This window comes from Lytechinus variegatus, chromosome 17 (assembly GCF_018143015.1).
Source record: "Lytechinus variegatus isolate NC3 chromosome 17, Lvar_3.0, whole genome shotgun sequence".
Classification (NCBI taxonomy): domain Eukaryota; kingdom Metazoa; phylum Echinodermata; class Echinoidea; order Temnopleuroida; family Toxopneustidae; genus Lytechinus; species Lytechinus variegatus.
This window is the reverse complement of record NC_054756.1, coordinates 11011906-11034433: the sequence shown is the minus strand read 5'-3', so window position 1 is coordinate 11034433 and position 22528 is coordinate 11011906. Positions and strand designations below refer to the sequence as shown.

General features: G+C 36.6%; 1 protein-coding gene across 2 annotated transcripts in view; it reads right to left on the bottom strand.

Annotated features, from left to right (window-relative positions):
- The window catches only part of LOC121431346, a 49169-nt gene extending 31992 nt beyond the window's left edge, over window positions 1-17177 (bottom strand). For both annotated transcript variants that reach the window (XM_041628885.1, XM_041628886.1), the window contains exons 1-2: window positions 16560-17177; window positions 220-369 (exon numbers count right to left, since the gene is read on the bottom strand). In XM_041628885.1, the coding sequence (XP_041484819.1) occupies window positions 220-369; window positions 16560-16638 (229 nt within the window). In that variant the 5' untranslated portion in view covers window positions 16639-17177. The remainder of the gene's footprint in view (window positions 1-219; window positions 370-16559) is intronic.
- Window positions 17178-22528: the final 5351 nt, after the last annotated feature.

Genomic DNA, 22528 nt, shown 5'->3' with positions numbered 1-22528 from the left:
CACCGAAATTAATATTTACACATGAATACAATTGTCTTTTGGTTGAAGTAATAATAACCATTGCCATATTCATAAGGGAAATTGTTGAAGTACATTTCATCATTTATAAGGTCACAAATCAAGTAGCTCCTGTTTAAGTTGCAGTAAAATAAGAGACATACATATATGACACACATACATATTATGATATCATTTTTGAACCGGAAGTATTAAACTCACCTATGACCTTTCCGTATGTATGATCAGGGTAAGGTCCATGAAGAAGAGGTGACAGTGGCGGGGAATGGTATAGATCCCAGTCTAACTCATCCGTGGGGTCCTGCTCAAACGGACACAGGTCCAGCTGCTCGAAATTACAGTGGATCAGGTCTGAAAAGATAGATAGATAGATAGATAGATAAATAGGTAAATGGTTTATTAAAAATCAAGACATCATCGCGGCTAAGGCCGAATTGCGATGTATTACCAGGTAATAATGATTTCTTTTTATATTCAAACAGTATCATAGATAACTACAAAATAAATAATGCGGATGAAGTATTGTATTGAAACTAATTGTGTTGTGGAAGTGAATTACGTGTCTGGGAAATGAATAGTGTGCATGCCATTGTAGTATTGAAATATAAATAAAATCGGAAATAATTAACAAATTAACGGGAAACATTAAAAGATATGGTATATTTATACATGTATTGAAAATGAATATTTTGCTATAAAGCATGATGCATAATAAATATTTCACAAGAAAATTGAACATTGGAATAGTATTGCATCCTTCTTTCTTGGGGTATATTGGGTCAGTACAATTTGTTGCATAATAAATGAACAGGTTAAAAAAAAACAAGTGTCATTTTACTAAAACGGTTTGAATCGTCTTTTTTAGATGAAATGCAGTTACAGTGGATCCGGTTAGGTTATTTTTATGCTGTTAATTTGCGACATAAATCATTTTAACAAGATAAATCATGTTACACTTCACACCCTAGTGTATCTTAAAGAAGCCCTTCGCTTTTAACTGATAATCCAACGAGGCGTGGTCTACATGCTCTAGGGATAGAGTTATTTTGAGCGTGTGGATTTACCCCAATCTCTAATCTGTGATCACCATACCACGCTTTCATGACATCACCAACATCTTTATCAACTCTTTCTTAAAACAAAATCTTACCCTTTTTTCAGATTCATCATACCGATATTTCTTTTATTAGAGTTAATATTCAGAGTAATATTCATGTTACAGTCATCCCAAAGACCGTCTTTTCCACTGCTTTCCATCAGTGTTTACTCTAGTTGAAAATGTTGAACAGAAATTGATTACAAAATAGAGAAGTTATTTTTCTCTCTGACCAGCCTTCGCTCTCCCTCTCTTTCTCTTTCTCTCTCTCTAAAATTGTACTTAAAATTGTATAATAGTACCTCATGTTATACAATTTGAGAGTTGTATGGCTTTTTATTTATTTGCTGTTTTACTACATGTCATGCATTTTATTCCATCGAAAAGTTTGACCTGTGTTTATTAAAAAAAAAGAAAAATGTTTCCACCTCTCTCATGTCTCTTGACAATTGACAATTGAAATATATATTTGTTATATTTGTTACATTATCAATTTAACAAACCCACTTTTCTCAAAAATCATAACTTTGAATTTACCACCTTTGAATAAAAAACCTCGATCCACTTTCATCCCCCTACTAAAATAGAATTAAATTAAATAAAAACCGGGACAAGAAAAGAAAGGAAAAAGAAATCTTGGCATCGAAACCTGACCTGGAGCAACCTGTGACATATTATACAATTAAAGAACACAATAGTACAATTGCAGCAAAGACAGACGACAATTTATATTACAAACTGACAAACCCATTATCGCTCCTTCTCTTGAAATGATGAAACTCCCCGCGTTCGTTATGTCGTTAAGCGCCATTTCCATTTCGCTGAATGTCATTATTATTACTCGCTCTGTCAGAATCACTGGTGTTGACGGACGTAGCAGGATATCAGCGAAAAGCAGAGACGACCAAGATTAAGTTCAGAAGCTCTGTGACTCTGAAATGAATAATCAATGCAAATCCCCGCCAGACGAGAGATGCTATGAAACATTCACATCTATTTCCAAATGAACGACATATTAATCATCTCAATAAGTCTCGTGTTCTATTTCCGTGAATGCTTGTTGAAATGTACAAAATATTTTGAACATGTGGAATAGTAACAACCGGTTGCAAGGAAGACATGGTATACAAGTTTTCACCATTTTCAACATTTTGATTAGCATAAATGTCAAATGCAAAGCACCAGGAAACCGTTAATTATATCTATTTCCTTAATCACAAATTAGTAGACCTTATAATGCAGATACGATTTTGGTATTTCTTTAACTTGGGGTCCTTAAAGGAGATGGTACTCTGACCAACGCTTTCATACACAGTATGGACATGATGACTAAACTGGCCTTCAGCAAAAAAAAAACATTATTACTATGTATACTTATTGAAATAATTGAATTATCTATTCGTCTGAACACGTCAAAATCACATCAAGCTATTTATGACGCCAAAATATTTTCCACCGTGCTAAGAATTTTGACCCTGCTCATTAAAAGATGCAGAACAGAGCTTGCCTCAACGCAGAAAGAGACGGACAGAGATGAAATGTAAAAACAGGGTTTTTCTATTAGTATGCAAAACTATTTATTTTTTAAACTTAACATTAGCTGTGTAAGAGTTAAAACGATTGTTTACATTGTCAAACTACACCTTGTTTAATGTTTAATCTAGCATATTTGAAATTGTTATACAACCATAGCAATTGATATAGAAAACGACATTTATTAGGATAAAGTAATATAGTAACAATATTATTCTTCTATTAAACCATTACTTCAGATATCGTATTATAACCTCTGTACCTCATTTTCTATTTTTCAATTCATAAAATATCAAATAAGGGGTGAGCAACCCCCCCCCCCCCTCTTCAAGAAAGTTTAGGTATAATAAATAATTCCAGGAAATTCTAAGGAGTCTGTTTTCCCGGGAAATGAAAGAAAATCAAATGAAATTCATCAAGACGTTGAGGGATTGAATGGTTATAATTTTTTTTTGCAACATCATAATTCATTAATATCCCTTGAATATGCAGATTGATTTTATTTGGATACATTTCAAGGGAAGATATATGACGGGATACAAATAAGAATAAAAATAGAAAGTATGTCTGCTACTTTTCAAAATCAGAAGAAAGTGCCGTATTTTTAACCCATAATGGCGCCGTAATTATTTTTTTTTTAAGTCTATAGGACTACATCGTTGAAGGAGATATGAAAAATATACGAAATTTCAGAACTTAGTTCCATATTCCACGAAACATCAGAATTAATTTTTGAAAACAAACGTATATATACTGAAACCACACACCATCGCACACACTCTCACACACACCCACACGATACAATTACGGTGTATAGTTAATCGTTAATGCAGTCATTCGCTTGCCCAGATTCCTTAGATACAAAAGTCCTCGGTTGTGTATTAAAATACGTTTTCGGGAAAGAATTTGTCCTCGATTTCAAACCATGATCATATGTGTTTGAGAGGGATGTGTGTATATAAGTTTATGATAGACTGATACGCCCATACCGCCAATGTACCCAACTGAAGTAATATTTAATCAGTGCGAGACGACAAAGGGTCGATCGAGTTAAACCGTTAGGTCCGGGGAAATCATTTTGACAGACCTTATGTTCGAAATACGGTCAACAGAGGCAGGTTGATAAGCCGGCTAAAGCTGCGTTACAATCATTCAATAGCCATTTGTAAAAGTAGACAGGACTGTGATTCACACCTCAAATTTATTCCCAAATCCGGGATCCCAGAGGATTTAGGCTGGACGGAAATAGCCCTCTTGACAACGTCTATGCGTGCCCAAGGAACCTGTCAAATTGTATTCGTCTCTCCGTATTACGTGATATTTATGGCACGTGACTCAACTTAGAAAGTCCTTTATATCGGATACAATGCTTGAATCATCTAATATCCACCAACCTTACACCAACCTGCGATTCTTTTAGGCATTCTGAATATACAATCAGCTGGTCAGATCCTCCTGACAGCATAATAGTTGACTTTTCAGAATACTTCAGATTGTACAGGGCCCTTGACCCTGTGCGAAATTACTAGTACTGCTCTAGTCTTATATGAATCAAAAGTCGAGGTGCCAAGCTATTATTAAAGAAAAAATATTGGCAACACGTTCGAGAATTTCGTATAATCAAGGACAATGTCTCTTCTCTGGATTTCCTTATGAATGTAACATTTGTAGTTGTACAGAATAAGTAAGGTGTTAAGCGGGTAGTCTGGTGGGTTGATAGTGATGTGATCTCCATGCATGTTCGTACGAACCTGTTGTGTGATATAATGTTCGGTATAGAAAAGAAGAAAGTAGCAGATATCATGGAAAAGTCTGCAAAGGACCATATTTACTTCGGTAATAGAATGAATGTAGAATATGAGATTTACGGAAGATTGAAAGAGTTATTCTACTTTCGCGATGGTGAAGTATTCTGTCAAGTCTAGTTAGTGGCTTTATTATATTCATCCAATGCCTTTGCAAGTCAACAAGGCGAAATATTGGGCACGTGGCATGTTGATCTTAAACACAGTTTACACGTCGTCATGCAATGTAACTTTTCAGAAGTTGACTTTCAAGACAATTTATGTTGCCGCTACAAAAAAGGGGAGTTTTTGCAATATTACATAAACCCTTTCTGGGACGTTGAGAACCTATTGTCAAAAACCCTTCATGACAAAGCATTCTTTGTCGAAAATCGGTGAATCATATTAATAATATTATTGTACTTATATAGCGCATAATATTGGTGATCTCTATGCGCTTAACAAATGAATTATTTATTACATAAGAAATCAAGCGAATTATTAATATGGTTTTCATTAAATTAAAATATTATTCTACATTAAACTAAGTATTGTGCTACATAGTAATATACATTAAATTTACATTACACTGCATTCTATTTGCTAACACATGATAATGTATTACATGACATGTCATTACATGGTATCAATTTGATATTGAACATATAATAAATCTATATTAAACTTTATTACGCTACATCAATGAAAAAGATAGGTCTTGATTGATGTCTTGAAATTAGCTGTTGAAGTGGCTTCACATAGTTGGGGTGGTAGTGAGTTCGATAGATGTAATGCAAGGGTGGTGAAGGCACGTTCTCCATAGTACTTGGTGTTGACTCTGGAAGTTTGGAGAAGGTTTAGATTGGCAGAACGGAGCTTTTTGTTAGGTACATAGTAATTGATGAGGTGTGAGATGTAGGAAGGAGAGTTACCATGCAAAGCTTTGTAGACAATGAGAAGGATTTTGTACTGGATGCGTAGGTGAATAAAACAGCAGTGCCGTCCTGGACTCCGGACAAACAACATATTTGCAATTTTTCGTCAGTTTTGATCTGTTGTCCCTGTTCATATTCGACAAATAGCTTTAAGCTGTTAATTGTATTTTACGGGCATTCTCAATAGATTTCCTATGTTGTAGAATCAGCCCTCGTTGCAATTGCGAAAACTCGATAATGTAACTTCAAAATAAAAGTCGTTCGTTATAATATAATGTGCACATGTTGACTTGAAAATATTCATTCGGCCTGATAACAGGTTGATATTGATTTGACAAGATGGAAGTATAGTTCGGTTCGATAGAATGGCGCTTTAAGATCTTCCGTAGATATTAAAAGGACCATTTTGTTTTTCAGACTTAACAGGAGATTTGTCAGAGCGGAAATTATTTGGTGGTTACACATATTTACCCTCCAGAAGGATTGTCATATCACATCCGCTCTGATACTTGATACACTGCTAGAGATGGGTACTACCAAATGCCTTTAAGAGACGAACTATCGCTCTTTAAGCCGACTCTGGCATGTGTTATGGTCAAATTTCACACAATGGAACAACATCAATGATGTAAAATATTCATATTGCGCTTAATAAACACTGTTTCTAAGTCCTTAGCACCTTGGGTGAAATACAAAACCATTTGAGCCTTAAACACTGCGGTCAAAGTCCATAACGACTGTAGCAGGAGAATATGCGTTAAAAGAAACCAGTGTTATCAACGTCTTTTGCTTTAAAGATTCATTGATAATGACGTAATGTAATCATATATATATTCTAAATGGAAACGGTCTCAAACTCATTGATCAATCATAAAAAAATGATTTGAAACTAAGTAAATAAAGATTAAAAAATTAAAGACTATGAAGACAATTGGTATGGACGAAATAACCACGCCATGGCCACACAACAAATTTTCTTTTGGGCAAAATCAAATGAAGGGAAGCACCGTCTCTGTTTTACCATTAGGTTACTTCTTCACCACTTGTACCCAAGGCAAACTTTAATTCTATATACATTATCTGTGATTAATGTTATCACATAGATTCCATCGATAGTCGTCAGTTTCAGATAAGATCAGAAGCTAACGTACTCGCGAAGTAATGTTTCCTTTAAGAAGCCATCCATGTGCAGCCACATGATATAAACCACATGATTGCGATATCTGCCTTGTCAAGGTGACAAGGTTTAATACGAAGAGGGAATGAATATAATGAACAATAGTCTGATGTTGTAGTAACCTTAGCCTTGTATCTAGGATAGGGAAGGTCCCCAGAGACTGGCTTGGATCCAGGGTCTGCCGTGAGTCACTTGTATCACAAGCCAAGAAACCTCACGCGTTAACCCCTTCAAAGCAACTGCATGTGATCCAGGACAAACGCCAGGTAGTCCTTGATCAATTGTATGGACGATATATTATAAAATAATAACGCGTTGGCAAAAGGACGGTTGCGAGCTCCTGAGAAGCAAGCATACTCGTCTAATAACAGTCTTACCATGTTATTTCGGGAAATTTAAGAAATTACTCGGGCTACTGTACTCCAAGATCAAGCTCATTTGAAGGTAACGAGTGAAAATGAAATAGGAAAAAACAGTGAAAATTTAATGGAAACCGAATAAAAAATTTAAAAATTGCTGCAGACTTGGGAAGTAGCCTGTGTGATTATTATTTTTTTCAAATAGCATTTATGATAGGAATCCATGGGTAGGTTGTTTTGGAATGATTTGTGTTATAATGTCACGTACCTAGCTTTTCTTCTTCTGGTTGAGGATCAGTTTGCATTTATTACCAGGTGGATAACTTTCAGAATCTTTCATGCCCATTGTTTCAAAACTCCTGTGATATCAAATGTAAAGACCGATACCATTCTCTGGATATTCCTAGGTTAGCAAGGTACCAGTCGTTTGGAACAAGCACATTACACGATCCAAACATTGACAAGATCACGCCAGGTACCTGTCATGCCCGTGGGAACAGGTGAAGCAGGGTAATGTCTAACCTAAATACATCTACTAACCCACATTCAAGCTCCAAAGGCCGACCAGCCGATCGTGGTATATGCCTTGCCCCAGACATGGTAAATTTTAAGAATGCTACAGGTGTACGTTGGGCCATATAAATAGTCAGATCCCGATTCGGAATCATGATATCCTACATATGGTAAATACCGCTTAAACAATATCATCGAGATAGGTTTACCAAGTTGGCAAATGTTACATTTTCCAAGAAATATCTGACAAGACACTGGCCCGTTGCGCACTTTCTGTCGTGAATTACTTTGACCGCATCTTTAGCAAGGATACGAACTCTAAACAAAGAATACCTTTCTATCTGCTTTACCTGTTTACTACATCTTGTGGGGGTAGCAAATGTAAACGCAGTTTAGATCGAATCCCAAACCTTGTGGCCCAAAGTCTTGATACTTAGCTTTGAGTAACAACCACTTCTACGCGTTGGACTGCGCCTACAATCTGCTGCACCAAGTATGGATGAAAAAATGAACGATTCATTCTGGATAAGAAAATGTATATATCAATGATTCGCAACGCGAGGCAAGTGTCATCGACTAAATGGACCACATATGGACATCATTATAAGGAGTACCCAAACGGGTGTATTGAGTGCCCCAAAGGGTGTACAGACTATGAGACAGGTCAGCGCCCCTGAATGAAAGTCAAATGACAGCAAAATAAATGGAGGTACAATTAGTACCAACATGTAATGACCATTATCCGACAAGCCAGAGATGAAATGCAAAGTCGCGAACGATGGCATCTTAAACAGACAGTACAACCAAGGGAAACACACAACAGAACATATGAATCTATGCGGAGGAGGATGAAGACCAAGACCCCCGATTTTCAGAAACCCTTTCTCTTGCAAATAATGCATCGGATCCTTTTCAATTACAAACTATGAAAAACAATTCCTTGTTTCGGTCAATCACGTTATGCATTAACTTATCTCAACCCCAACTAGGAACCAATTAGGTGGCCAAATTGGACCATGAAGTGTATTTGTCCATTATCTGTACACAAACTAACATGTACGTGAGGAAATAGATTCGTAGGGTTCGAAATTAATTGAATTCATCTAATCGTGACCAAAACAAAATTAATAGAACATAATTAGATAAATGAATAAGAATTTGGTTGCATCTCAATTGAATAATGAACAGAAGAGATATATCTTTGTCTGAATTGTTTCCTTTAATTCGTTAACAAGATATGTCATAGCGTTCCTCATACATGGGCAGAAGTGATGTTCAATTTTGTTTGATGATCATTTTATTTTGTATCATTATCGCTGTTTTGTTGTCCTAGCGAATAATGTTTGCTAAAACACCTGCGATGGAGTATTACGTGTTGGAAACAGATAGTGAGGTGAAAATGACTTCATGGACTTATTGAATAAACCAATGTCATATTCGCTGGCCTTCGTCCAATCTTAATAATGCCTATAAATTGACATTGGGTTCTTTTCCCAACGTATGTTGCATGAATAGGTCATCATAGGTCGACGATCTGCTGGTGTGTGAGTAGGCAGCTGCTTTCTCAATAACTGTTAGTTTCTGATTGAATTAAGTGATAACATGATCGTGCAATATCAAAATGTGACAATTCTCACCGACCCTTACTTGAACTACAACTGAATTACGTATCTGCAAAATTCTGCAAGATATTTTTGCCGCATCTTGAATCACGATTGGTATGATAGCAATTGTGTATTTGCTGTTGTTTTGAGCTGATATCAACTCTATGAAAGAAGTCGACATGGCCAGGATCGTCCTGGACGCCACATTTTGCCGGCCTTTGTCTCGGTCTCAGGCAGAGTCAATGTGATATCTCTACAGAAGATTTCTTTGGCCATGTTGGCGGTCTCGTGACTCGAAAATCCCGGCCTCTGACTTGCACTTGCGCAAGTTTCACTCTTAAACTTAAAGATGTATTTAACTTTGAGAGAGACTACAAATTGTGTTACTGGCAATTGTATAAATATTAGGGTTTTTATTCTTAATATGACTGATCTAAATGTTAAAAAACAGAAATTTGTTTTGTTTTGTAGTTACCGTTAGCGTAAATTAATATCAAGTAAGAAATCACCATTGATTGTTCCTCCTACTTCCCTTAGCTATGAACGTGTACACATGTGTTTCTGTGTATCCCACTTTCACCTCCACGTTTTGTGTGTGATGGTGTGTGTGCGTGTGTGAATGTTGGTGTGGGGATAGCAAATAATTATGTATACTGCATACAATGTGTCCATATGGAAGGGGAGAAGTTGTAGAGATCTTTTTTTTAAGAAGAGTGGTTATTTTTCTTTATCTTTAAATCTTTGTGCTGGGGATTTTTATATACCTAAAATTCATGTCCGTATTAGTGAATTTATTTATTATTTATTTATTTGTGAATTACCTATCAAACGCATTCCATACATAATTTCGGTTGGTTCCAGGTTTTGCAAAAAAATGAAATGAAGTTCTCTACAATGATTGATTGATTTTAATTGTAAGCTCATAAAGTTGATATATGCTATAAGTATGAATTGTCTATAAATGGAAATTCGTCTTGTTTACATGCCGAGAAAAAAACATAATAAACAAAAAATTATATGTAAATGTAAATGAAAAATACAATCTAAATTTGAAACATGACAATAAACATTACAGAAATGTTTCAATTATGGCTTGGGAAACATCTCGAGTATGAAATCGCAAATTTCAATGATTTTTTTTATTAATTCTATTAATTTCTATTAGAACAAGGCAATCATTATACATGCTTAGCCAAAGATGTGTTCCAGCACTAGATTACTAATTAATGTCCACTTGAATCAAAATGAAAATTATTCACCAACACATTTGTAACGCAATTATGTAATTCGCGTTGAAACATTTGAGAGGTATATCTTTACAAATCGCTTCATGAATATGAAGCGATATGATTACGAATTATATGAAATAGTAGTTTAAAAAAACTTTGTTAGTTTTATTCATTGATGGAACGGTCATAATTAATCTGCGATTATTTTCTTTACCTATGATCAAGCATAATCTAATTTTATGATAGCCGATTAATCCAAGTAACAAAGTTTTTTTTGGACGCCTAATCAAAGATGATAGAGGGTACACTATCAAATAGTATGAGGTTAAAGCTAAACTTCGGAAAACTTCCTATTACCAGATATTCCCTCATATCGGAAGTGACAGACATTACAAAGATATACTGATACCCTTCACCGTTCTATGCACAAATCTCATAATCCCAAACAACCTTTGTGGTAGGAAATCTTAAAAGGAATTTTTCATATTTGGCATTGACAGCCTTAACTATTTTCGTTCCCAACGAAAGATGGAATAGTATGTGAATAGCATTGTCACAACCCAGCCACTAATTGCTCGCGAGGAGTCTACATCCTTGGACCAGCTCTTACCGGAATCCGTCTATTACTGTCTGCGCTCATTCTTTCTGGTAAAATGGTTAATTAAAGGGATCTCCCTTCAACCTCAATGGTTCCTGTATCTGTCTTTAACCAGGTCAAGTGACCTGATAATTCTAAATCTACGTTGAATTTCGCAGACCATTCGACCTATAAACATAGACGACACTTAATGAAGAATTCAACTGCTTACTTGCTCATTTCGTCAGTGCTAATAATGGTGTGTTTTTTTTCATTTTTGAATGGATTTTCAAACATTATAGCACAAGTGTTTCTCATATGTTAATAATTTTTCCACCCACTTCTTAAATAAACTTTTTTCAAGGGAAGCGGTCGCAGTCAACTGTGCATAAAATCCCCAAAATCAATTCATATTTCACCATGCATGCTTTGATTTCCTTTCGTTTTCTTTTTTTTCTCGTTTAAGGAAATTTGGAGGTCTTGTGCCCCACCCATCTTTACGTTAGATCTTAGATATATATGCACTGACACACTGACGACCTCGTGATGTTGTTATAATTATAATTTATCTCTATTTGCTCTTCTTGATTTTATAATCATGAAATACATAAATGAAACTTGCGCTGTATGTGCTGTTCATGTTTCAGATTAATGTTCTACTTAGCAAGTCTGATCGGTCGATTAGACAGTGACGTACAAGCCTTATGAATGCCTTCCGCTTCCAATCCCCAACGTATTCAAGTTTTCGTCTGCTAGATTTGCTTCTTTCGCTCGTCTTGGGTGTGTCTATTTGCCTAACTTGATATTCCAAACATACCCCCCATCAAAGATCACTGTCTTCGACGGTCATACACATATTAGACTGTCTCGTTAAAAAAGACCCACCAATTTCCTTTCCTAAACAAGGTATCACACGTTTTCGTGACATGGCTAAAACCGTAGAGATACGGCAGGCATCTTCTGGCAAGTCATCAATAAATGTGACAAGATAAATAAAATACGACAACTATAGGCAACATTATAGATACACGTAAGTGAATGGCAATATTTTCACTATAAGTTATAAACCTAAATTTCAAATAATAAACTCGTGGAATGGGATGTACAAGAAAAGAACTTTTAATGGCCAATTTTGAAAAACGCGTTTGATTATTTTTCACGGGGGTAATTCCCCAATACATCTCAAAATTTACATAAAATCCTCATAAATGCTAGATATACAAAAATGATATTAACCTGAGCTTTATGGAAAACTGATAATTAATAATCCTAGTTCTTTCTGATATGTACAAAATCCTTGGGGTTTAAGCAAATATTGCACCACTGATATCTCTAAATGTTCATGAAATCATAATTGACTATCATATTCAATTAGAATTGATGCTAACGATTTTATATGGGCATTCATTTTTCCTCGGTCCACCCCTTCGAGCAAGGTTGAGCTCACCTAGCAGATATTGCCCTAATGGAAGTGTAAAGCCTGTTATGTGCCTGGAATACCGAGTTTTCATCGTCCGAATGCTGCGAGAAATAGTACAGAGATGGGTCATCAGTGACGAAAGACACGTTAATTGCGTGTTCTAGTTTTAGAGTTACATCGCGACCAGTCTCAAGGAATGACCGGGAGCAATTAGAATACTACTGAACCTGCTGAACTGCACGTTTGACCCATTAAAAGAGATGAGTGGATCAAAGTCCGAACTTGCCTCAACTCTTCAAAGAAATGCAGGTGATGGGTTTCGTGAAACGTTCTAAGGTTTAGGGTTGTAAGTAGACTAATCCGAGAACGAGGGCCAGTTTCATGAAGACATACAATTTTGGATACGGTTTCACTATCATATCTACAATGAAAACCTTGACTGTGATTGGCTGTTGAGTCCTGCTACCATTGCAGTTGACATAATATCAAAGTTGGCGTAGTTTGAACTTCTTATTGCAATTGATTCTGTTTTAAATATATTTCTCTTTTCTTAACTGAACAAAGAATTGCCTCAAATTCATAATGCATTCTCTATCCACATGACTAGAGGATGTATATCGAGTAACATAAATGAAGCTTACTAGTGTTCAATGTGTCCTCTGTATCATGGTTGATCAGATCATGGATGAAGCTTGTCGGGGAACGAAGGAAGATGCCCACCTACTCGACTTTCTAATTTGGTACATCAGACTGTGAGTGAGGGTCGTATCCCCCCCCCCTCATCCCCTCCCACTCTCAACGCGCACGCACCCACACACATCTGGTTACATGATACAATCCTACAGTTCTTAGATCACTGAAATTAAAATAGATTCAACGTTTATTCGACTAAATTTCATTTAGAACTTACTGATATACATATATCTATATAGAAAAAAACCTCTCTCATGATGACATTGCCGTCCAGTGACTTTAAGCAGCGGTATAAACGTTTCACACAAACGTGACAATAGAAAATGCATTCGCCCCAATGGATAAAGAAAGCGTCGTGTCACTTAAAGGTGTGTCATGTCACTTAACGGTGTGTCGTGTCACTTAACGGTGTGTCGTGTCACCTGACGGTGTGTCGTGTCACTTAACGGTGTGTCGTGTCACTTAATGGTGTGTCGTGTCACTTAATGGTGTGTCGTGTGACTTAACGGTGTGTCGTGTCACTTAAAGGTGTGTCGTGTCACTTAACGGTGTGTCGTGTCACTTAACGGTGTGTCGTGTCACTTAACGGTGTGTCGTGTCACTTAACGGTGTGTCGTATCACTTAACGGTGTGTCGTGTGACTTAACGTTGTGTCGTGTCACTTAACGGTGTGTCGTGACACTTAACGGCGTGTCGTGTCACTTAACGGTGTGTCGTGTCACTTAACGTTGTGTCTGTAGGCGTCGAGGCATCTGAGTCTATCACTGAGAATTTTGCATTCTTCCAGGACAAACAGTAAATTTACCAGAATTCATGAAAGGAATTTCCCATAATTTCACACATATATCTGTTTTATAGGCTAATTATCATAATGTAATTAACTTCCAAAATGATTTATTCGCCATTACCACTAGCATTATAACCCTTTGTGGATGCATGCCCACAGGAGTAACATTAACATGTTAATGCTCACTTCAAATGCGGGGGTGTGTGAGTTTTGATTGGTGATTCATAATTACCTTACCTACAATCAAACTGAAATGAGGTACCTGGTAAATGTCAACTGCAATGTTGATATTATCCTATTTTGTAACGAGTTTGTTACAAATCGTGGCATAGACGGGTGACCAACAAGATCAGAGTCACCGGGTGTATTGGCACTTGTAAAACCTGAGGCGAGGGGGTGTTTTGTGACTTTTATACTGTTTGATTCCCTTACAGGGTTTTTAATTAGAATATTTCAGACGGTGAAGTTCTTCCAAAAATGTCAATTTTGACATTTTTTCTTCATAAAAGATTGTTGCGGTATAGAAGGTAATGGTTGTTTCAAATGACCTCTTTTTCTTGTAGTTGTTGTTGCTTGTCGGATCCGGCCCCTCCCTCCTCCGGGAATGAACTTTGGTTAGTATGCTCATGGACCTGTAGTTCCATGGTATGCTATATCACATATCATTAGACCAAATAAACACAAATGCCAGAGTCAGATATCTGTTTTGTGTGGGGAGTGAAGAGAAATCATATAAATTAGAGAGTTAAGGCCTATTCTCTATTTCTGCTTATCAAATTGTCCTTGATAAAAAGAACTAGCACCCTCTCTGAGAATATCGTGCAAGGGACCTTGTCTTAATGGAGGCCACTTGTAAATGGGGCTATGTGTTAGCAATGAGGTGTCCCGGCTGAAAGCACCCTTTTCCTCGTGGAAAAAAAAATCATTCTCTTAGTGACGAGATAAGAGTGTCCCATCCAGCCACGGAATCAAATTCCCTTTAAAAATTGTTTCCTTCATAATTGATGTTTACTCTGTGGCGCGCGGTAGTCGCGTTTGGCTACATTCATATGATTGTTAAAAGCCTTAATATATATTGACCGAGAATTATGACAAGTTTGTATATTTACATATTAGTCTTCGGATATAACCCAATAAATCACAATTTCGATATTTCTAATGAGTTCTACCTTTTCAGGCGCATGTTTTTACAGTTATCAAAATGCCAATCTTTAAGTTTTGGCAGGTTCCAAAGAAACTTACTCATTTACGTTTCATTTGCATTGATCATGATGATCATAAGGATCCTTTTCGGTTTTGTCCTTATTTCTCCGTTGGCTGCTGTCTTTGTTCCTTTCTTGTGCCCTTCGTGTTTATTATATTCACCATGCCATCACAGAGTGCAGAATAGGTGTGTTTACTTGGGTCATTTAACCATGTTAACTATGTATTTTATTTTATATATAACCAAATAAGGGATATCCATGATAGGCATAGGGAGATGTTAATAATATTTTATGACTTGCTGGAACTCTTAAAGTAGAAGAATTTTCCTGGGGTCTGTTCCTGGGTCAGGAATAATATTTCCTTCTGCTCCTTCGTTGCCATGACAAAAAGCATAATTCTGTCAGTTGAGTGAGATCACTTTAATATGAATAGGAATTAAACTGAGCTTAATTTATTAAGACAGCCTGACCTGTCACGTTCCAATACTACTATATCGACTTTATCTCTTTCGGGCACACCACCAATCCTATAACATGAGTAAGCATTCCTTGCCCGTATGAGCAATGACTTGTGCATGCAGGTAGGGTTATGGAATGGACCGATTACGAAATCCGCTAATCCCATTCCTGACAGAACTGTCTTAGGTTCATTTGAATATCTGTTAATGACAGCGGGTCAAACTAGAATGAAATACCCGAGTATGTTCTTGCAGTTTAACTAGTTGTGCCTTTGATGCAGTGTTGCCTTAATGTGTGCAATATGTCTTATTATGTTTTTAATTAGAAAGTATCATGTAAGTCTTTTTCGGCATTGGTCGGTTATAAAATGCATTTAACTTCAATAAAAATCAAATGTTCTGTACAATGTAATGAAATTGCCAGAAACATTAATTTGATTACTTTAACACCAAATGTCATGGTCATGTTTTTTTTAATTTGGAGTAATTGCCAAATTCTTAAACTGGCATCAATATGTTATCTACTGGTTCACCTTATTCTTCTCTATAACATGTATAACATTGTAGGAAATTCATCTTGAGGTTTTTATTATCATTATTTTTATAAGCATTACAAGAAGTGTATCATGAATTCACAGAGCTTAAATAACAGGCTTTTGGTGAAATAACCTAGGAAACTGCTTAAAAAATCAAACACAACCAGTTTTTAATTGTATGTCGAATAATATCAAATGCACTCACATCCCGACATCGTTCCAAATACAAGAAATATTCGAACTTATCAATCTACCTGTTCCCAACCCTAATGGCCATCGGGGAGAAGTGCCGAATTGATCTATTACGAAGCTCAGCACTCAATCAATATCGTTATTGTATAATCTGTTATGTTTCTGTTTGTGGTAACTCCCTTAGGAATAGGCAGGACAGCATTTTTTGCTGGTAAACGCCAAGCTGGCATATAACCAATTACCTATGAAACGTTTTACGTCTAGGTTAATCAGTCATAGTGGCTGACGTTGTAGACGACAGATATCACTCTCGGGCCTTTTTATCAAAGTGAAGACAATGGCAGGGTTGGGATTCGAACTCACAACCTTACGATTATGAGTCCAATGCTCTAACCACTGGACCACACTTGCTAAAGCAATAACATTCCATGTCATACACTTACTTTTGTCTTGAAGTGTCCCTTTGATATGTGGTAAAATCCATGGTAACGTCCACAGTAATAGGCTGCTCGGTAAATACATGATGATCGTACGAGTCCCCTCTTCGTAAACTATTTACGTGATTTCTCCCTCAAGTTGCTCCTAAAATTTTCAAGGTCCCGGAACGTAGTTCTTGACCAAATTGGACACGGCGATTTCCAGAACGGTATTTCATGTCCCCAATGGACACACTTTAGACCCTTGGTTCTAATGAATTATATAGTGAAGGGCATGATGCAGAAGGATTGACTCCTCCAGGAATGTTATCCCAGGACTAACATAGCGATGAGGCTGATCATAAAAATACTGCAAGTTCAGAAATTGCGAAAAGAAGTCGTGTGCTACAGAGCGCAAAAAAGGCTCTGAACAGCATCTATATGATCTCAAACTGTTAGTAAGTAGCCAGTGATAAGTCTGGCGAGACCTGTGTGTTTGCTGGTTCTGGGTTGCCCCGTTAATGTGGCCGACAGGTGATGACTATAGCGAGCGTAATCTAAAAACAAGTCTGTCATCTGAACGTCTACGCCGCTACGGAGCATGCTTCGCTAAGAAGCGCCCACGATCAGTTCTTTCAAGCAACTTACTATATACAGTCGGACGGGAAAGAACCCTTTTTAAACGCACTCTTTCTATTCGTTTCCTCTGCGCCACTAGTCACTTTCGCTTTCCTTTCTTTCTCTCCCTTCACCCACACATGAATTTCCTCTTTGCTCTGTGGGATGTTTGTCTTCAGTAGATTGTTAACTGTTTTTCATTAAAAGTGCATTTGGACGACGTACTGCCATTGTGCTTCAGACCTCCTTAACCCTCAATCTGTCTCTCCTAACTAACTCACCAAGATCTATCCAGTATCCCCCTTTCAGTCTTTTTCCTATTCTCCATTTTAGAGTATGTCTATATTCAGATCGAATATTTCAGACAATCGGCTTGACCGTTCAGGCAAATACTTTCCTCGTATATTTCCATAGATCCATGAACAGGCATAGTCCTACATGCATCGTTGGGTATAAGTAAAGTAAGTTATTTATTGGGTAACACATCCCTCTTCATGCTATGTATGCCTTCATAGGTTAATATCGTTTTTTTATCATGTTCATTCCAGTAGCCAAATGTAACGAATTTAGAATGTTTTCTCGTTTAAATTCGGAAACATATACTTTTCTCTATCACCCAATTGATTATAAGTATGTGGGGGATAAAATATTGATTTGGAAAAGAGTTAAAAACGGATAATCATAACTAGTTTCTGGAGTAATTAAATCAAGAAATCTCCCATGATAGCGATGCTAACACACGTGATCATTGTAAATATGCTTAAGGCTGTTTCGGTGACTGCAAACACTCACAGTATCGAACTTAAATGTGATCCCTATTCTGAGCAAAAATTCGATTACAGTCGGTTCCGTTGCCACTTATCAGGATTATCAGACCTAAATACGTCTAATTTCACTTTCAACTATAGCTTCCATGAAGCCTTGCCTGTTCTATATGGGTATGGATGCCCGTATACCATGTATACAACAGCTAGGTATTACTGGAAGTGATGGAAATTGATCGTTTTGTTGTTCATCGAGATTTTCCCCGGTTTGTCCCCCCTCTTTCGCCCCCTCCTCGTAGAGTCGCATCCTCCTATGCCGGGGCTTTCTAATGAATCACATCTTATCCAATCCCTGCAAAGATTGAGAACTAATCGCCCCACTTCTTATTGAGATTAAAAAGGTTATTCAATAATCATGGGTCAGCTATCTTCCTGTCGTTGGGCATGACACTGATCTACCGATTTAATCACCTCTTTTATGTGTCACCTACATGTACCTCCAAAATATACTGATTTAGTAGGTATAATTTTAGATAGGCCTGATTCGGAACGTGAACGTGCTCTACGATTTGTTGTCGATGATAGTGATAATGAGAAGATTAGCTACTAGTTCAAAATAACTTGTACACGGCTGTAAGGACACCATGGCCTGGTACTCGGGCTAGTTGCATATACATTTATATATATATATATATATATATTATGTTAACGCTCGCTGACGGGTATATTATGTTAAGAAAGAATGATCCATTTTTAAATGTTTGTTTCTACAAAATTGTAATTTGTCCTTCGAACTGGGATAATTTTTTTTAATTGCGAGTGTACAGATCAACTCGAATTAGCCTTCATTTGACGTCTTTATGGTAGAATGGTTCCCTTTTCTCCATTTCATTTGATCTATCTTCCATGTTCCATCACTTATTGTCTTTCATGAAGATTTTCTATGCTTCATTTTTATTTTTTTTCATTAAAAATACTTTGTTAAGCTCAGAACTAAAAGTATCAAAATCTAAGTAATCTCCTTAAAAAAGTTTGTAAACTGACTTTGATCTATAATCCCTCATCGGTTTTAGTGAATATTAATGTGTGACTGATACCAATGAATAGATCATTTAATTTTCTTTAAATGATACCATACATGATATGATTATGGTTCAGATGGAGGTACGGGGCTTTGAAATGTGGGGCAAGGTCAAAATTCAACAGATGCCAAATGAAAAAAATATCGAAAGTCACTATGCTTTTTTTCCGTGGTGATGAGTGAGTTTCTCAGTGATTTCTTTTGTTTTCATGCAAAAATAACATCGACATTAACATGGAGTCAAACACACCTGCACAAGCAAACACATACCAAACAAACAAACAAGCATACACGGGTATTTCAAACCACGACCATGTTATCTCACAGATCTCCATGTTAATGTTGATGTAAAGGTGCATGAAAACAAAAGAAACCGCTGAGGAACTTACTTATCAACATGGGAAAAAAGAACAGTGACTTTCAATATTGTCATTTTGCAACTTTTGAATTTTGACCTTGCCTCACATTTCAAGGCACTGCACCTCCATATGAACCATAATCATATTATGTAGGCTATCATTTTAAAGAAGATTAAAGATCTATTCATTGATATCAATCACACATTAATATTCACTAAACCCCAGGAGGAATTATCGATCAAAATCAGATTTCCAAACTTTTTTTAGGGATTCATGTGTGGGGTTCAAGGGTGTTAAACAGAGTCTGGACGAGTGCGTTGAAAGGGTGAGATCAATTTTATTCTTCTTTTAAATTTAAAGACATTTGGGAAGGTGGTTATTTTCCGTCCTGCTATTTTTTCTTATCAATTTAGATTCTCTATGTATGTGTGTTTATACGCGTGTTTGTATGTGAGCGTGAATGTGTGTGTGATATTGTGTATGTGTGATATGCTGATGAAGTTGGAGAGGGTGTCTTCAATGGACCGAAGATAGGAATTTGGGTTTATTGGAAGGCAAAGAGTAAAATAGAGGAAACGGCTATTTCTCCACTAATGTATCATGTACCCAGGATGAACATGAGGAGTGAAATTAAAAACCTACATATAAAATAGTATAAACAAAATAATGTAAAAAAAGATGGAATTTCAGAATGATTTGTCAACTTCTGGGTGCCAAATAGTAGGAACTTGGCAAAAGACCGGATGTTCTCTTTCGCCGATCAAATCTTGATGGGAGGTGTAGGGCTAGCCTAACATGGGGAGGGTGCAAGAAGAGCATGGTCTTGCCCAAATACCAGGTTATCACTGCTTCCTTGACTGCGCATTGCGCTGGGTGTTGCTGATATTTAGTGAATCTTTTTTCTGCGACGTACGGAAAGTTTGAGAACATAGAAAATATATTGTCTAATGCCATTCGTGACAAAGTACAACCATGAAGTCTTTGTAGAAAATTGAAGCAAAACGCAATTTCTCCTTCACTCTGAAAAAACGACATATTTGCATTTTTCGATAGCTCAAACTCTTAGGAGGAACTGCTTTTCCGGTTCACGAATTCTCTACAAAGGCCTCCCTGTCGGTCTTTGTCACATGACAGGCATTTTCAATCGATTTGTTGCTTTTTGAACCCTCCGTACGTCGCTGAGTGTGAACCCCGTATTTTCATTATTATTTTGACGTCGCTGAAAAGCCAGCTCAAACTTTCTTCACCTAATCTGTGACCATCAAAATGATAGTTTGGATCGTTGATCCCTTGATCTTGTTGGCAATGGGCGCATCAGTCCTACTGAAAAGACCACCCATCTAACTTGTCATTGCTCGTACAACTTGACAAAACAAAATCTCATGATGAGATCCGGATTACCATAATGTTAAAGTATAAAAGTTCAAATGCATATCTATTTTCGCAGACGGAAGTCTCATTGACAAAAAGGATCATTCCGATTTTCCTATAGCATTCATAACCTTTCTCAACAGTTTTTCGAATTTCCTAAATGCATCCGAATAAAGGCCATACCGATAATTCCCATTTCCTTTATATCGCTCCATATGCTGTCCTAGTTAATATCAAATTTAATAAATGCAGGGTGATGCTAATAATCTTGTTTACTATTAGAAGTCGTATTCGTGTGTCTTTAGAGTGCTGGTAATTTTAATCCGATGGGCTTTGTGAGGACAGTGATACTAATCTCGAGTTTCCTAGTCAATCCATCAAGGCCAACCAGAACGCAGTGTGACCCTACGTCCTGACAAGGTGTCAAGCCATGTGCCTTGAAGAGTCACAAACTTCAACACATAAGTCTGTATTCCATTATGACAGATCCCTGGTGGATGCTTCATAAAGCTGTTCGTAGGTTACGAATGTCTTTACGAACGACTGGTGACCCTTTCTCGTGCTACTTGTGGCCGACTTTGCTCCCAAGAACATGATCAAGTTGTTCGTAAAGTCATGCGTATAACCTTATGAGCCTCGACCTTTATGAAGCACCATCAAGAACCTGAGTAATGTATAGTGAAGATTCTAAATGTTCCATGGTTCCTGTTGTGATTAACAGACAACGGAATTTTAAGGAAATAGATTGACAAAAATGTACAGAACCGTTTGTTTTACGTTTGAAAACAAACGTAAATGTACCTTGAAGCTTGTAATATTCTTTTTGTAATCAAATTAATTTGCAAAATCAAATCTGATGCAGTTCATCCCGATTAAAATGTACAGAACCAACATACGTTTAAAAACAAACGTAAATGTACCATGATGCTTGTAATATTCTTTTTTAATCATATTAATTTGCAAAATCAAATCTAATGCAGTTCATTTCCATTTCTATCTTTACACTAATGCTTCCATAAACTTAATTGGCATGTATTTGTCTTTCGTTCCTCAATTTGGAAAAATAATAACCCAAAGCAGAAAAGAGTTTACATTTGATATGATACGGGATAGATTTAATCAGAAGCCTGTACTAATCTTAGATATCATATACATACATACATACATATAATAATACACAAGGAAAAAACATTGAGGCATTACCTTAATTCGGATACAGTCAGTCCGTTTTACACCCCCACTCTTGTGGAACGCTCTCTAATTGCTATTCCTTTTACCTTACCACCATACATTCTGTCACTCTTTGATTTCATAAATCAATGCATGAATGAAGAAGTGAGAAAAGAAATAAATAGATAAATAAATAAATAAATAAATAGACCAACGAATGAATGAATAATACATTAGTTAATTAATAAAACCAAGACGAGCAGAAGTCTTACGATTTTGGGGTTCTTAATGGAATCGAACATAATATACATATCACACATATTAAACTCTAGACATTCACTTTTCTATCTTATCTCACTTGGCTCATTTCTACTTCAGTTTTAAATTGAAAAACAATTTCAAATGTATTTTCAATTTCTTTTCCTTAATATCGTATCAATTAATACCTCATTTCATCCATTTTGGTATATGTCATTCAAGGTTAGGTTATTTGTCCGTCTTTCTGTTCATTTTCTGCGGCGATTTTAGTTTGTTTTCAAGCAATGTAGGTGTTTTCATTTGGCCATGCTCATGAATCACACACTGATGGCTCGTGAAACACCACACCAGACAGCGCTGAGGTTAACGAAATTC